The 17111-nt window shown below is 40.7% G+C and overlaps 1 protein-coding gene across 1 annotated transcript; it reads right to left on the bottom strand.

The window, feature by feature from the left end:
- Positions 1-1649: 1649 nt before the first annotated feature.
- ctdspl3 (CTD (carboxy-terminal domain, RNA polymerase II, polypeptide A) small phosphatase like 3) lies at positions 1650-13575 on the bottom strand. The gene is made up of 11 exons (XM_034675872.1): positions 13284-13575; positions 8158-8275; positions 7894-8034; positions 7267-7381; positions 5794-5905; positions 5018-5104; positions 4549-4611; positions 4332-4411; positions 4084-4210; positions 3868-3963; positions 1650-2138 (listed from the first exon to the last, which is right to left on the bottom strand). The coding sequence occupies exons 1-11, from the start codon at positions 13386-13388 to the stop codon at positions 2073-2075; spliced, it is 1110 nt and encodes a 369-aa protein (XP_034531763.1). The 5' UTR covers positions 13389-13575; the 3' UTR covers positions 1650-2072.
- Positions 13576-17111: the final 3536 nt, after the last annotated feature.

Below are 17111 nucleotides of genomic sequence, written 5' to 3'. Positions count from 1 at the left end.
AGGCATGCTAGTTGTAGGCTGTCTTAATAAACACAAAGGTCGGTTTGACTCTCCACGTCTGCAGATTTGAAGATCTAGTGGATGATTTTTATTTGTCATGGATAAGTGCTAGCTCTAGTTAGAAGCAGAATCAGAATCAGCTTTATTGGCCAAGTATGCTTGAACACACAAGGAATTTGACTTTGGTAAACTGTGCTCTCTTTGTACAAGGCATTAGAATAGGAATAAGAATAAGAACTACAAAATAATATGATAAAGTGCAGTGGTGAGTAGCAGAGGTAGTTTTACATTATAAAATAGAAGTTAAATAATACAAAAAATAGAAATATGGAATTCTGCTTGAGAATTGTTGCATTGTATATCTACATGTATATTTACAGAGAGTATTTATCTGACAGGTATGACACTGTTATGGTTTAGTGTTCATCAGAGTGACAGCCTGGGGGGAAGAAACTGTTCTTATGGCGGGTGGTTTTGGCGCACAGTGATCTGTAGCGCCTGCCGGAGGGGAGGAGTTTGAAGAATTTGTGTCCAGGGTGTGAGGGGTCAGCGGTAATGCTCCCTGCCCGTTTCCTGGCCCGGGACCGGTACAAGTCCTGGATGGGGGGCAGGTCGACACCGATGATTTTCTCTGCAGTCCTTATAGTCCGCTGCAGTCTGTGTTTGTCTAGTTTGGTTGCAGATCCAAACCAGACAGTGATGGAGGTGCACAGAACAGACTGGATGATGGAGGTGTAGAACATGATCAGCAGCTCCTGAGGCAGGTTGAACTTCCTGAGCTGACGCAGGAAGTACATCCTCTGCTGGGCCTTTTTTCTGATTGTGTCTATAGTAGTAGTTAGCATAGCTACATAGCTACATGTCGTAGCTGTAGCTGTGTACCAAGACGCACGTCGACATACTGACAAATAAAACAACAAGAAACACTAAATCTGTGACCAATCCTTCAGAAAGGTCCCGCTGCCTTTCTGGCAGAGGTCTGTTTTACTCCCCACGTCTGCAGATTTGAAGATCTAGTGGATGATTTGTATTTATCATGGATAAGTGCTAGCGCTAATTGTCTCATAATAAGTGATTGTTTTGATCAAATCAGCAAAAGGAGAGTTGAAATTATAAACAACACATGATGAAGAACGGCAGCAACACGAACAGAAAGTCTGCAGGTGACTGATGTGAGAGGTTTCTTTATTGTAGTGTTTTTGTAAAATTATGAAGTCAATGTTATGAAACTTTTAGAGTCTTTGAGAGCAGGAGAGAAAAAAATCAATCAATAAACAATCAGGACATTCTTTAGATCCTTCTTTGCTACAGACAAATTAAAAACTGCTCTATCACAAACTTCTGAAAATGATCCCTCCTGATCTTTTAACAGATCTTTTCCATCCACTCGTCTTCTTCACACTGGCGGCTCCTTCCTGTCGTACAGGATGTGAAGAGTTTTATTTTTTCAGCCATGGGAGCAGCCTCTTCTTTAGGAAATAAAACAACTGCACTAATCACGAGACAGCAGAGAGATGTAGAGGAACACTACGAGGACGCGTTCATGAGATTCAACTCTGATAAATATCACCTGCTGCTCCGTCGTCTTCCTAAAACTGAACAAGTTGAACTTAATAAACATAACGTGCAGAAAGAAAGTCAGAACTCTGTTTTCCTTTTAATCATCAGGATACTTTTATTGCATAAAAAAGCATGTTTAAAATATACAGAGGAGAGCCGATGATTAGAAATATAAGCAATAAATTAAAGATCAGGAATATAAACAACACTTTGAGTTTGGTCTGGGATATTTACACGTACGCTGGGGGGCATTTATTGCCCTGTGGAATGACTCTGGGGGGGGAAAGGGGTTTTGGTGATGAACGACCCGCTGCATGTTTGACATACCGATGTGCCGTTCTTTAAAGTCATCAGGGGGGGCGAGGAGGGTGAGCAGGTCAGGCTTCAGGTCCGCTGATTCAAACTGGATTCTGCTTTTAGCCAAAGCATAAAGAAAGCAAACACGGGCTGTGAAAGTCACGTAATGTATTCAGAGTGAGGAGGAGGAGGAGGAGGGGGGCTGCAGGGTCCTGTTAGTCCTCTGACAGCAGCCGGTGGAAGTGATCCTTCCTCTTCTTCAGCACCTCCCGAAAATCGTCCTGAAAAAACACAACGGGGAGATTTTACAGACAGAATGATGAAACCGGGGAGGAAGGACGGCCGGCAGACGCTGCTGCAGATAAACGGCTGTTTGATTCACAGCGGAGAGTCTGCTGGAACTACGAGAGGAGCTGAACTCAACGTGAGTGTGAGAGTCAAACTGATTAAACTCAGACATTACAGTGAGAGAAGTCTTTAGAGTTTCATACAACTGATCAGTCTTATTGTCTCTGATTTGAAGCCGACCGTTTAATAATAGAAGAATCATTTGATCAATCTAGAACTTGCTGATTCTCCAATCTCTGTCCCTCATGACAGCAAAGTGAAGTTTTAAAGGTGACATATCATGCAAAATCAACTCTTTAATGGTTCTCTACCTGAAATCTGTGTGCCTGTCTACAAACCCCCTGAAAATGAAAAAGAATCCATTCTGCCCCTGTTCTGATTTCTCCACCTTTCTGTAAATGTGTGCTGAAACCAGCCGTTTCAGTTTTCAGCGTTTTTCATACGTCACAACGCCATCCGGTCTGTAACAGGAAGTCAGAGCTCGGAGCTTGTTCAGCCCATAGACTGTATAAAATACAACTCAACCCCTCCTCCGTTTTTCATTACCTGCACACATGTGTGCTAACAAGGAGCTTAGGAGGGAGGCATGCTAGTTGTAGGCTGTCTTAATAAACACAAAGGTCGGTTTTACTCCCCACGTCTGCAGATTTGAAGATCTAGTGGATGATTTTTATTCATCATGGAAAAGTGCTAGCGCTAGTTAGCATAGCCACATAGGTACATGTTGGTAGCTGCGTACCAAGACACACGTCGACATACTGACAACTAAAACAACAAGAAACACTAAATCTGTGACCAATGGTTCAGAAAGGTCCTGCTGCAGGCGCCTCTCCGTCAGGATCAGATTCAGAGGGTTGAAGTAACGCGGGTCTGTGAGCAGCCGTGTATATTCAGCCAACATGTAAACAGCCGAGGCCACACCCACTTCCCGAGGGGGCGTTATCAGAGAGCTCATTCTCATTTAAAGGCACAGACACAGAAAACAGCCTGTTCTGAGCAGGGCTGAAAAAGAGGGGTTTACAGGCAGACCAGAATCTGATTTCAAAGTGTTTTTATGAGCATAAACTTTAAAGACATGTTTTGAGGACCTCTTAGACCAATATATGTTGATGAAAAAGAGCGTAATATGTCACCTTTAATCTACAGCTGATACATATTGCTGTTTATCATACAGACATGATGACATGAAGAATAGAGAGGAGGCGATGAAATACACGGTCGATGTGCGGCCTGAAGTGTTGTAAATGCGGGAAATACAATGCCGCCGAGCGGACCAATCACAGGGCTTGCGGTCCGCGTCGATTCTATGGGTAGTTACATTTTGGAGGAGGTGCACGTCAGCTACATGCATAGGCCTCTGCGTAGCTACGTGGTCCCCCGATTCGACGCAGAAGTATAAATCAGGCTTTAGTTTTATAGTAGTAAAATAGTTTTTTTTAAGGATCTTGGTGTGAGCTTAGGGATGGGTACCTTTCACATTTGAACTGGTACCGATTGTTTGGTACTTTTGTGTGTTTATGTGGTAATAAATGTTAATTTGTTTAATAATAAAATCTAAATTTTTTTTAAATGTAACATATTTATTTCCTTTAACATGAAATGAACAGAAACAGGTTTATAGAGGTGATTAGATATATTAGCAAACTGCTGTTTCTGACGTACCGCTGCAGACAGTCTCTCCATGGAGGGGATGAGTTTCTGCAGCTCTCTGTCGTCCGACTCTCCGGACCAGCTCTTGATGGGAACCGTGTTCATCAGCTGGAAAAACAACAACAGAACCTTTAATGAATCTGACATCAGAAACACACACATCACAGATTTGGTATTGTACCACTCCAGGAGCGATGACAGTGACACAGCTGATGTTGAAGTGCTCACATGGTACGGGTATGTGTGGGGCGCGTTGTCCAGAACGACCGTCTTGGCGAGGTCCCTCCCCAGCACGCTGAGATCTTTGATGTAGTGCCCGAGAACGCAGGCGCAGTCCTCCTGATACAGACGATGTCTATGAGGGGAAAACAGCGACATGAGACCGTTAAAGGTTTAAGAGGTCACAGAGAGACACAGCGCTCGTCTCTACGGTCACACTGCGGTTTATAAAACTCAAGTGGAAGCAGGACTCTTACCGGAACAGTTTCCTCTGCGGGTCCAGGATGTTCAGGATCTTCTCTGCGTACTCCTTCTTTGCACACGTGTAAACAAACAGCTGCAGGAGAACACAAACAGCAGCTGGAGTCACACGTCTTAACTCGACCAGCAGCAAAGATACTTTTAAAGGATTTATTAAAGAATTAAAAATGAAGGTGAAATTTAAACTCTGGTTCTCATCAGAGGAACACAAACCTCATAGGTCTTAGCCATGGACTGAAGGAACTCTTTGACGTGTGGTCGTAGGATCATATACGCCTGAAGGTTCCAGAGAGGAAGAAGGAAAGAATGAAAAGAGTGAATACATCTTCTCCTCATGATCTGTCCATCAACATCTGTTTAATTTGTCTTTAAAGATCCTCAAAGAGTTCTTTCATCACATCCGGTTCCTCTTATCGATCACTTCATGGGACAGAAACTATCAACTCTTTCATCATCCTCTCACTCGCTCTGACATTTGGAGTGAAAAACAGCTTCACAGAAAGAGAGAGAGGGAGGGAGAGAAAGAGAGAGAAATAAAAAGAGAGAGAGAGAGAGAGAGAGAGAGAGAGAGAGAGAGAGAGAGAGAGAGAGAGAGAGAGAGAGAGAGAGAGAGAGAGAGAGAGAGAGAGAGAGAGAGAGAGAGAGAGAGAGAGAGAGAGAGAGAGAGAGAGAGAGGGGTTACCTTGTACTGGTGGTCTTGGAAGGCGGTGTGGAAAGTGTACTCGGCGTCCTGGATCACACTCAGAGAGCTGAACATCAGAGTCTCCTCCTGCAGAGAAACAGCAATGTGACTTCTCACTAAACTAACCACGAGTCTGAACATCAACCAGACCCTCTCTAGGGACTCACTTCTGTCTCACAATGATGGAGTAACACCTCAAATAATTAATGGCTGAAAGTCAGCTTCGCCCCTTTAATGAGGAACTAGCTAGGCTTCAGTTTCCTGCAGACGGAGCCTCGTAGATACAGAGAGCACTGAGTGAGGTCACTCTGGTCGTAGAGATGTTGATGAAGGGAACCCGTAACAGAAAATGTAAAGCATCAGATTTTGTGACTGAAGTATTTTTTCCAAACTGAGCAGGATGCAGAAATCAGACTGTTCCACCTGGGATGATATCAGGTATGAGTGGGTACTAGCTGCTCTCACGTCCATCAGACACTCACATACTCATATTTCAGCTGCAGATTCAACCTCTGCCGGGTTAATTTTTCAACCACAAATAATCCAAACTTCTAAAGCGGCTCAAAATCTTTGATATTGATGGTTTTGAATGAAATGCATTCTGGGATAAAAGCTATATGTAATGATTTATAAGTGTTCTTCTAGAAGTCTTCTTCATCTCACACTGAACTTTTAAACAGGTTATTTATCATCCAGAGAATCTGAACAGCTGCTTTAGACTTCTACCTCCTGTCTGAGGTGAGGTCAGCGTGTGATCACAGGAAGCTTTAACTCACCAGGTCGATCACCATTGTGGCCTCTGGAGTGCTCCTGGTCTTTGGAGGAATATCTCTGGGTCTGAGTCTGGAGTGTTGAGACTGCAGCGGGACGTTCTTAATGAAGTTAAAGCTGAAAAACAGAAATGATGTTCTTCTTTAACACAGACTCACCGACATTCATTTTCAAAAAGGAAGGAGAAAAGTAAAGTGAAGTTTGGAAACTAATTCTAAAAGCAACAAGTAAGAGAAGACAGATTTAAAGACTTCTTTAAGTCCCTGATCCTCTTTAATATATGTTTATAAAAATCACATGATCAGAGTTTTAACCAGAAATAAAAACACGACCATGTTTCTCCTGTTTCTGTGTCTTAACTCCGCCTCCCTCTACATTTTTAAGATTGATTTTAAGATTTTATTGATTACTTTGAAAGCTCTCCATGGACTTTCTCCAAGCTACATAGTGGACATGTTAATACTGTACAAGCTGATGCGTATGTTGAGATCCTCAGGCAGAGATTTAAAGGCCCTGTGAGGAGTTTTGAACTGGCTGAGAAACAGACTGAAAATGATACAGATGCCTCTTTATGACATTCAATAGCAAACAAGACCATCAGCAGCAACACTGACACCTTCTCTGTTGTCATTTTTAATGCCTGAAAACACCCTGAGGGGGTAGGTGTCAGACCAGTTGATGGACATCTCGCTTCAGAAACAGCCTTTATTTGACTGTTTTCATGGAAAAGAATCACACTGGCTGATAAAGTTGATTGTTGAAGACAACAGGATGAGGCTTTTGTTGAAAACACTAGTTTTGCATGTTTAGGACAAGAGATAAGAGGTATCGCTTTGTCCACAGGGGGCGCCAGAATCGATACAAAACAAAAGTTCCTCACAGCAGCTTTAATGTGTGTTCCAAATGCTAAATGAAATCTAAAGGGGACAGAGCGTCATTCATTTCTTTAAAACCTCTTCTTAAAACAGACTTTAACTGCAGAGCCTCTTCTGATTTTACCTGACCTCACTTTAATTTATCTCCACTGTTTCAAAAATATATTTTAATGCAATTTGATGTTTTTTAAAATATGTTTTTTATTTATTTATCTTACCTTGTGTGATTTTATAATCTGCTTGTTTTATTTTGCTGCCCATTTAAAGCTCTTTGTAACCTGGTTTATGAAAAGTTCTCTATAAATAAAGTTATTATTATTATATCATCATGAAGATGTCGTCACACTGAGGATATTAAAAGATAAAGACATACAGCTGTAGTGTGATCAGTTCACATAGAGGTTACTGGGGTTTTAAAAAAATGGCACAGGACGGTCGTCTAATCTTTCTTCTGCTGCGTTTAAGTGTCAAAGAATAATCTGTCTCCGTCAAATCATCGTCCTGACTCTTTACATAAAGGGGGCCAGGCTGCGTAGTCAGACCAGCTCAGCATGTTGGATTAGCATACACAGCTGGTTTCCAGGAAGTGGCTTAAAAACTTACGGATTAAAGACGTCGTCATCCTCGTCACCTGCCAGGAGGTCTACAGAGCCGAAACCAAAGAAACCTTGTTCTGGACTCATCAACACGTTGCTCCCTGAATCTGGACACCTGAAGTCTGCAGAGAGAGAAACATGGAGACACTAAGTTATTGATGCTGATGATTTCAGAGCAGCAAAGGAGGTATAAATACAGCAGATGTTTTGCGTGTTTGCAGCTGCACCTGACTGACATAAGGGTGTAAGCTCAGCCTCTCACACTGTGCACCGACCAAACAGAGAGGATGGTTTCAGACTGCTTACAGGGAGCAGCAATGATTCATGTTTCAAAGACGGCAATGACTCCTCCACCAACTAAATAAATACCAAGCAGCAGCTCACCACATTAAACCCTGCTGAGCTCTCAAAGAGGGTCACACTGTTCTCACTGAGTGAAGAAGCCATGGAGGGAATTTACCACAAGCCACCACCGACAAGATGGCACATTTATACTGCGGTCACTAAGAGAGTTTATTCCAACAGACTCTTTCTTCACAGAACATTTTCACTGTCCTAAACGACACAGTAACTAATACTGACGCCTATCTGATCTGTTTAAGACCCAAATACAGAAACCAGGCGTCGTACTCACTCTCTTTGCTGGGTGTGAGGAAACGCACGATGGGCGAGTAGATGTTTCTGGAGGTGGTGTTCCGAGGAGTCGCGGGGTCGATCTCTGACAGGATGCGCTCGTGGCGCAAGATCGATCTGATCGGAGTCTTGAAAGCCAACTCTAGAAGCACAAGAAAAAACATCAGTGAGACAAACTAAAGCAGACACAGGGAAGACTGTGAGAGACATTTCTGTTCGATGTATGAAAAGCATCACTGAGGATCATTTGAAGCTTTAAAATGACCTGCGTGATCTCCGTCGTCCAGGGCGATGGCTCTCTTCCTGGGCCGACAGCGTGGTCGTCTGAACGTGGGGATCTCATCATCAGAGTGATGCGGGTCAGTTTCCAAGGTGTTTTCATCCTTCACAGAAAAAAGAGAGAAGACAAATCATTAACTTCATGAAAAAACTGTCTTCAGTGATGTCTTTCCAGCATGTTTGAATTTGAAGCTGTAATGTTACAACTCTCAACGCCCTTTATATTCCTCTCTAAGTTAGAGAAGAGAAAGATTTCTGCACATTATATGATATGTTATTCAAACTGAAATAAATGAAGAAGGTAAATATGACTGAAAACCACATGAAGAGATTTATCTGACTGAAATGAGTGAGTAGAGATTCACTGATTCATCAGGTTGATAAATGGAACTTTGAAATAATCCACTATGGTGATAACAACACTCACAAATCAAAAATGAAAAGAAGCAGCCTGGTCAGTGTTGGTGCGTCCCCTTGTGTCCATTTTTCCACTCAGCATTCTGCTCTAAATGTCCTCAGTCACCATGTTGTTCCATCCCATCCGACAGCACATCAAATCTAAAACAGTTACCGGCTGGTGTTTGATACAGATCAGATTAGGGTGATTTGTTGTGATGAAATGTTTGCAGTCTTTGAACACTGTATACTTGAGCTTTGAGGTTTCGTCACGGGTTACTAACACCTCACTCATCACTGTGAACCGTATGTCAAAGCTGACTGGCCGTCCTTGAGTGTACTCAGACACACACATTGGCTACGTCTGATTTATAAATCCCTCCTTGGCTTGGATCTGACTTATTTGTATGTGTACCTACGTTCAGTCAACGCATTATTCCACCACGGTGCAAGACTGAACGCTTCAGGCGCTCCTTTGTGCCCACCGCCATCAGACTGTTGAACAGTAACAGAAGCCACAGACTGCACCATGCTGACCACTGACACCCCCCCCCATGAACAGATTCATAACATCCCTGCTCTGTCTGTCACACTCCATCATCCCATCCCGAACTCTGTCTTGACTGCTGCTGGCATTATAATGTATAATATACTGTATTATATAATTATATTGCTATAATATATTATGTTATATTACATTACTATTCTAACTACAACCCATGGTCATATTACATACAAATATTATTTCTATTTATGCTTAATTTGTCATTACCAACCATAATTACACCATGTCAGCCTGTAACTACTGAAACATTTTTTAATACTGCCTGTAATTACTGCTATTTAATTTAAATTCCATTTGTAACATTGTATATATCTAAATTGTACTCTAGCTTTATTTATCTATTTTATTTTTACTTATTTTTATTTTTTTTACTGATTTTGTACTTATTGAAACTTCTTTCTTGATTGTACTTATGTCTGGGTTGCTGTAACAACTGAATTTCCCCCCCAGGGGATCAATAAAGTAATATCTTATCTTATAAAGATCTAAAAGCCACTATGCCTTGAGCTCCTGTGACATCTTATAAATGTGAGTTCCCCGTATTCAGACAGAGTCAAATAAGACAGAGTTTAGTTTTGCTTCACTCTCTGCTTGGAATAAACTCCAGAAGGACTTAAAATTGTCTGATTTGATTTCACTTCCTTTGGCCTCATCTTAAAAGAAAGACAGACCAGAGAACAGGGCCTGTGTTTTGTGATCACAGATCGCACTTTATTTGCAAATTAGTCACACTTTTTAAATTATTGATTGTTCCTACATACTGTCTGTACATATATGCTCCATACTATCGGATTGTTCTGTTTATTTTGACGTGTGCTGATGACCTCTTGGACAGTTCACCCTTCTAAAAGATCTTTTTTTTAAATCTGGTTAAATAAAAAAATAAAACAATTCAGTTATGTTATATATAGAAACATGTATTTTAATGTCGCTTCTGACATAAATATGATTCATCTTTTGAAGTCTGGATCATAACTGAGGGATTTTAAAACATGAAGCTCTTAAAAAACAGACATCTGTCGACCTGATCTCTAATTTTCGGCATTGGTCCTTCAAAACAAGATACTGATTGACCATCAATCTGACTGAAATTAAATACTGTGAAGTGTCTGATTGTGAAGGTCTCATGCTGTGATGTGTGAAGCCAATACTGCAAAGATGTTAACCTCCTTTGACATCTGATTCGCTTCATACAAGAGGCTGAAAAAAGGGCATTTCATATAAACTTACTCTCATCAAAACAACAAGATCTCACAAATAATGAGTATTTCAGTAACTGAAGAAACTAGCTTCCACTCAGAGACATCTGGTGCATACAGTTCTTCATTGTTTGAATGTAAAAACAAACACAAAGCTTCACCTCAACACAGAGGAGTTTAACTGGGCAGGAAAAACGTCTGCATACTGTAACTTATGGGGGAAAGATATAAACACTAAGTAAGCACCATTTCTGCAAGAGAACACATCCAGTTGTGTTCATTGAAGAATGTGTAACTAGGACTTGTCTTAGCACACTGTTTGAATGCTGTAGTAACACAAACTACCTCTGCATCCCAGTCCATGTTAACTCTCTCACGTATTTCATTTTCTTTTCCACATGAGCCAGAAACTAACGGAGCTGTTACAGCATGCACACACGCCGGAGTCCTGATTGTAAACAGTCTGCATGTGTGTGTCCTGCTGACCCACTTTTGCAGGGACCGTCTCTCTCTCTCACATGCAGTTGGGCTTTTAAATCCTCCTCCTGCAGACAGACAGCACGTAACAGAGCTGCGTGTCTGCACTGGGCAGCCCGGGCACAGCTTCACAGGAGGGACTGAGGATTAGTGATGCTCATAATCATGTGAACCTCATCTTTACTGCCCTCAAATTGAAGCTCTACTGGAGATACCAGCAGACGTTGTTATTGGAGTAATACAAAGCACAACAACTGACACAACAACAACAACTTGGAGCTCAACACGCTCAAGACAGTTGAGATGACAGTGGACTTAAAAGGGAGGAACCCCCCTGCACCTTCCTGATCAGCACTGTGAAGTCCCTCAGGTTCCTGGGCACTATCATCTCCCAGGACCTGACGTGGGAGACCCATATAGACTCTGTAGTGAAAAAGGCCCAGCAGAGACTGAACTTTCTCTGCCAACTGAAAAAGTTCAACCTGCCACAGGAGCTGCTGAAACGGTTCTACTCTGCAGTCTGTCCTGTCCTCATCCCTCACTTGGCAATAAAGATTTCCTGATTCTTGAATCTTGAATAACAATAGAAGAGTCATTGATGGGCAAAAACATTGGCATCTTTTAATCTGTAAGTGCATCTTAGGTCTACTTCCCTCTTACCTCCTCACCTACATTACACAAAGGAACTCTGGATCTCATAATCTTAGATCTCTTATAACTTTCTGTTCCGGGGGTCAGGACTGAACTTGGAGAAAAGGCCTTCAGGTGATCTGCTCCCTCGACCTGGAATGCCTTACGTGATCTGAAACTTTGTTGTCTGATAACTTTGAGTGCTTTTAAGCGGTCCTTAGGCGACTTGGAGGCTGGTGCATCTGTCTGCAGATGTTTTGGTTATGATGTCTTATTTACTTTGTGCATTGCCTTTACACTGCTTGGCAGTACCTGCACCCAAATGGACTTGAAGCACTTTGTTACTCTTACTGATCTTGTTTCCTCTTGTCTAGATCTTTGCTTGTGTTGTTCTTGTTCTCGTATGTACGTCGCTTTAGATAAAAGCGTCTGCTAAATGACATTGCAACATATTGTAACATTATGTCTGCTGTTCGTATTTGTGTCTATTGTACTTTGTAACTGTGCTGCTGCCTATCTTGGCCAGGAATCTCTTGGAAAAGAGATGTTTAACCTCAATGAGCATGTCCTGGTTGAATAAAGGTTATAAATACATAAAAAATTAAATTGTAACCATTCGTTCAACAGTTTGATGAATGTGTAAAGCTAGTTTTTCTCTTGCCAGCTTAAAACTGCTTTGTGCATTATTCTTCCTCACTGGATTAAACTCCAACACATGATTGTTGTAGCCCCAATCTAAACTACACACCAGTTTCAGAGGGATGTCAGTCATTCACATGGACTTGGTAAGAGAAGCCCTGGGTTCCCACTCTTTTCCAGAGATCATTTTCAGTGATGATCAAGCTTGTATGACAGTCTAAATTTAGTTCCTAATTTAGTTCCTAAATAGTCTAATATGTTCTTCTCAGTGGAAGTCTACATTGAAAGACGTGCAGTCTATGGCTATCCATGAAATCATTTCTTACGTGCTTAAAAATGATGGCAAATTAATTGAACAATGCAACCACAGATGTAACACACTTGTAACACTCTAATCTCAGCTTTCTCTTTTCTCAATAAGTATACAATTAGTTAAAAAACAAAAGAGCCAGCAAAGGACTCTGGAAGCTGCCTGACTGTTTTAAATCTTTGTTGTAGACCCATCTCTTCTCTTGGGCCTTCTCCTCGTGAGGAGGACAGTCATATCCTGATATGTTGTTGTTTATTGTTGTCTTCATGTACTTTTTATCTTGTAAAGCACTTTGGCCAACACTGGTTGTTTTAAATGTGTTATATAAATAAAGTTGACTTGACTTACTGAAATAAATAGTAATAATAATCAGAGGATCAGTGCATAAATTAACCTAAATAGAACTGAATGACAGAAATGGCCACAAATGTTGAATGGGGATGTGTTTTTTTTTAACCTTGTCAGGTCGCACATAGTCATGTTGGAATAATTTTCCAGGACATTTGACTTTTTCTCCCATTTTCCAGGACTGGAAAACCGGTCAACTGTTTTCCAGGTTTTCCAGGACGCGTGAGGACCCTGTTGTAGCCACACAGTAAACAACACACCAGTTCCAGGGGGATGTCAGTCGTTCATAAGGACTCAGTAAGAGAAGCCACCTATCGTCCCTCTGCTCCAACAGCTTACAGCTAACAACAGCTAGCAGCTAACAGCCAACAGCTAGCAGCGCGGTGATTTGTTTTGTTTAGCTAACACGGCTGCTAGCTGATTAGCACTAGCATACTGAAGCGCCCAGTTATATAATGGACGTTAGTGACATCCTCATCATTCCCTGGTTTCCTGAACATGAACCTGTCTGTTCTGTGTTTAGAGATGAAGATGATGATTTAATTCACCTTAGTCTGAAGCGGGGTGTCGCTTCCTGAAGGGTGCGCTCGTCTCGGTGTCGCTTTGTTCCTGGTCGGAGTCTCCAAACAGGTTTTCTGAGACCTGAGTCTCATGGTTCTTCTTCACGTGAAGCTTTGTAGACATAAAACTAGAAGTAATTCCAGTGTGATGATCTTCGAGTCAGCTGTGTTTGCTCTGCCTTTCCCCCAAACGACCACCAGGTTAGGTAAAAGCAGAGATCTATCCGTGTAGCACCGCCCGCCCCGATCATCCCCGGTTCTTCTCGAATCAGTTCGACTGTTTAAATCTGCCGGGCGGGGATAGGCTCACATCTGTGGGCGGGGCTTCATGTAATGAGGGGCGGGGTTTAGGGAGACTACAGCGTCAACGTGAGCAGAGAGTCACGTTGCAGGGAGTGAAATATAGGTCATGATGAGCTCCATCAACCATAGACATCAACCATAGACATCAACACAGAAATCCTTTTTATAAATAATATAATCCCCTTTAAAAAATACAGATTTAATATTTTCAGGAAAGAATCTTTTAAAATACTTTAAATATTTACAAAAAAAAAAATCTAAATTTTCATGCAACATATATATAAAAAAATAACAGAAGATTAACATCACAATAAAATACTGATTGTAAGCATTTTGATTATCATGTATATATTATGTTATTTTTATTTGTATTTATTATTTACACTGTATCAGGCTAATTTTTATATTTTATATTATGTAACCAGATATATATTTAAAAGCTATCGGATGAAATTGTGTTTTCACTTTTAATGACATTTAATGACATTTACTGACGCATGGATGTATTCTTTACAATTATTAAATACTGTATAAACTAACTGTGTTAACAGATAACATGTCTGTTATGGAGTTTGACAACAACTTATGGAATAATTAGTTAAAATGGAAAGTACATTTTTTAAAATTAATATTATTACATGCCTTAAATTTGTATATGTATTTGTATTTGTATTTTTATACTTTGTATTTAATAGTTTTCACACAAAAAACAACAAGAAAAGAAAACAAAACAGAGACGTGGCAGCATGTCAGTATTGGATGAGTTTTCATATATACTGTATATATATGTATATATATACAAGACTATCTTCTGTGAATAAACAGCTAATTTTTAACTCATCCTAGAGTATAGGATTTGATACCCGATGCAGAAACACACTTTAAAGAAAATTTCCAAAGAAAAGATCTACAACGTCTTCAAGAATAAACAAAGAAAATTAAAAAATAATAATAATAACAATAATAAAGGGAAAGTAAAAGCATAAAGCAAATTTGATCAGATTTTATTTAGGCTTGGATATGTATTTTTTTAAGTCATATTTTTGGCATTTTTACCTTTAATGGACAGGACAGCTGAAGAGAGACAGGAAATGTGGCGAGCAAAGAGCGGGGGAGGACATGCAGTAAATGGTTGAGGCTGGAATTGACCTTCGACCTCTGCGACTAGGGTTATAGCCTCTGTACATGGAACACACACTTAGATCGCTAGGCCAACGGCGCCGCATTTGTATATAATTTTTAACTTATTTAAAATTATTCTTGATTTGTGCAACAACCAAACCCCCCCCCCCAATATAGTATTATCTTATCTTATCTTATTTTGCAATTTATGTTGATGTCAACCACATGTCATTAAAAGAACCACTTTAAAGAGCATTTAATATTTGATAGTATAGATAGACACGTAGGATGTATCAAAAAACCAGGAGAGCTGTAGTGACATTTAAGAAAAGTGATATTTATTAATTTCAGATTCAAAATAAAAGTATTCACACAAACACATGTTGAGTAAATAGGAAAGAACAGCTCTCCACCCTTCAAAAAAACAAAGAAAAATAAAATAAAAATAAACAGTTGCATTGCCCGCTGCCACTTCACTGTTCCTGTGGTTACCGGGAAACATCCCATTCATCAAAATTTGTAATCATTTATAGAAAAAAGGAGGAATAAGCACACATTAATAGAACAGACTGAAAATAATAGTCGCAGCACCAACAGTGGTACTCGTTGCAGCACTTGTTGAAGCACTACTAGTAGTTGAGCTGGAGGTTCCCTGTAGTTGATGCTCAAATAAACTTAACAGCAGAAGCGTTACAAACCTGCGACACAGAGAGAGAAAGACGGAAAGCCACTGCGTCCAAAATGAACGTCTCAGCAGCGTGCACCTACAGGGTGACGGATCCATCTTTGTGTTTGTTTACAGCTAAGACAACGATAAAAACACAGCACAATACTCATTTTAATACAATCTCATGTGTGTCATGAGATCACAGCTCATCTAAAGTACTGTGCTGCTATGTTGAGAATCATTCTGGACCTTGCTTGGCGCCCGTCATCCCCTCCTCTCTGTGTACCTGCTGACTGTAACGTGAGCCCTTCCTGGGTTAAATGCATCAAACTGGAGGTAGAGGTAGATTTTCCTGAGAAGTCGTAAAAGACGAGAGTCTTGTTTCAGTTCTGAAGTTAACTTGAAGACACATGAAGCCCCCCCTCACACGCACACACACACACACACTCACGCACACACACACACACATGCTTCCCTAAATTAATCACATTATCATCATCATCATTATCGCTATGTTCATGAATCTGCTCTAAATGTATAATCTCTGTGTGCAGGGGATGCTACAGCAAATTCAGGAGAAAAGAGGAGCAAAGAAAAAGCAATAAAACAAGTATAAACATGATATAATTCACAGCCCTAAAAAGCCATATTTCAGAAATCTTCTATGTAATAAATCTTAGTAATAAAGGTTAATTCATACAACCATTGTCACAGCAGAAGGCATCTTGTTATTCCTCATCATTTCTCTTGTCTACAGTCCACCTGATGGAGGTAAAGTCAGCGGTGAAGTCCAGTCTAAAGCCCACACACCCCAGTAAATGTTCCAGCTAAACCATCCCGACATGCAGGAGCAGAATCAGACTCAATGTTTGGTTTCATTGAGCGGTTCTTTGAGCTCCAGCTCCAGTGGGACTAAAGCAGCAACTTTTATGACTTCCTTCTAAAATGACACAAAGTGAGACGGTTGGTTTGTGCTGATTGGAAGCTCTGATCGCCTCCTTTTAAAGCCAGGACACCAAGCTCGAAGACAAAAGCAATGCATTTTTGAAAAGTGAGCCCAGCTATGACATTATTCTGATCTGTACAACAGCAGAGTGAAATCATCCCCAGCTTTTAAACTTTGATAAATTGATAATATATCCAAGAACTGCAGAAACAGAGAGTCATGTGCCAGCATTGTCCAATCCATGAGGTTACATCCTACGAGTTAAAGCAGCACAGAGATGTTTAAAAGCAGCCGACAGCACAAAGAACCCAAAGCTGAGACCGACTCATTCTTACATAAAACATCAGCTACCTCTGATATGAAGGAACATAACATTACATTTCATTATTGATTGTTTTGTTGTGTAACTTTTTAGAAAAAAGTTCAGAGTCTGATTCCAGTCGAGCATTTCACCGCCCCATAGTTATCTCAATACTGTTTGTGGAGCGTTGTGACCCAAACAGGAAGAAAAAGCTGTTAAAGAAAAAGAAGATAAAAAACACAGACTGTGACTTTAAGGGAACTGATTGTGCGTCATAACAAAACCTTCCACAAGGGGGAGCTCCCAGTAAAGACATCAAACCTGGAGCTGAAACAGCAACTTCACTGCCGTTCCTGGTTGTACTTGCATAAGTGAGATTGATTGAAAGGTTCCATTTAAAGCTGATATCTGATTGTCAGAGTGAAGCGTCTCTGTCGCGGCTGAAGCAAAGAAACCTACCTAAAGCTTAATCTCTTG

This window comes from Notolabrus celidotus, chromosome 2 (assembly GCF_009762535.1).
Source record: "Notolabrus celidotus isolate fNotCel1 chromosome 2, fNotCel1.pri, whole genome shotgun sequence".
Taxonomy (NCBI): domain Eukaryota; kingdom Metazoa; phylum Chordata; class Actinopteri; order Labriformes; family Labridae; genus Notolabrus; species Notolabrus celidotus.
This window is presented reverse-complemented; position numbering and strand designations above follow the sequence as displayed.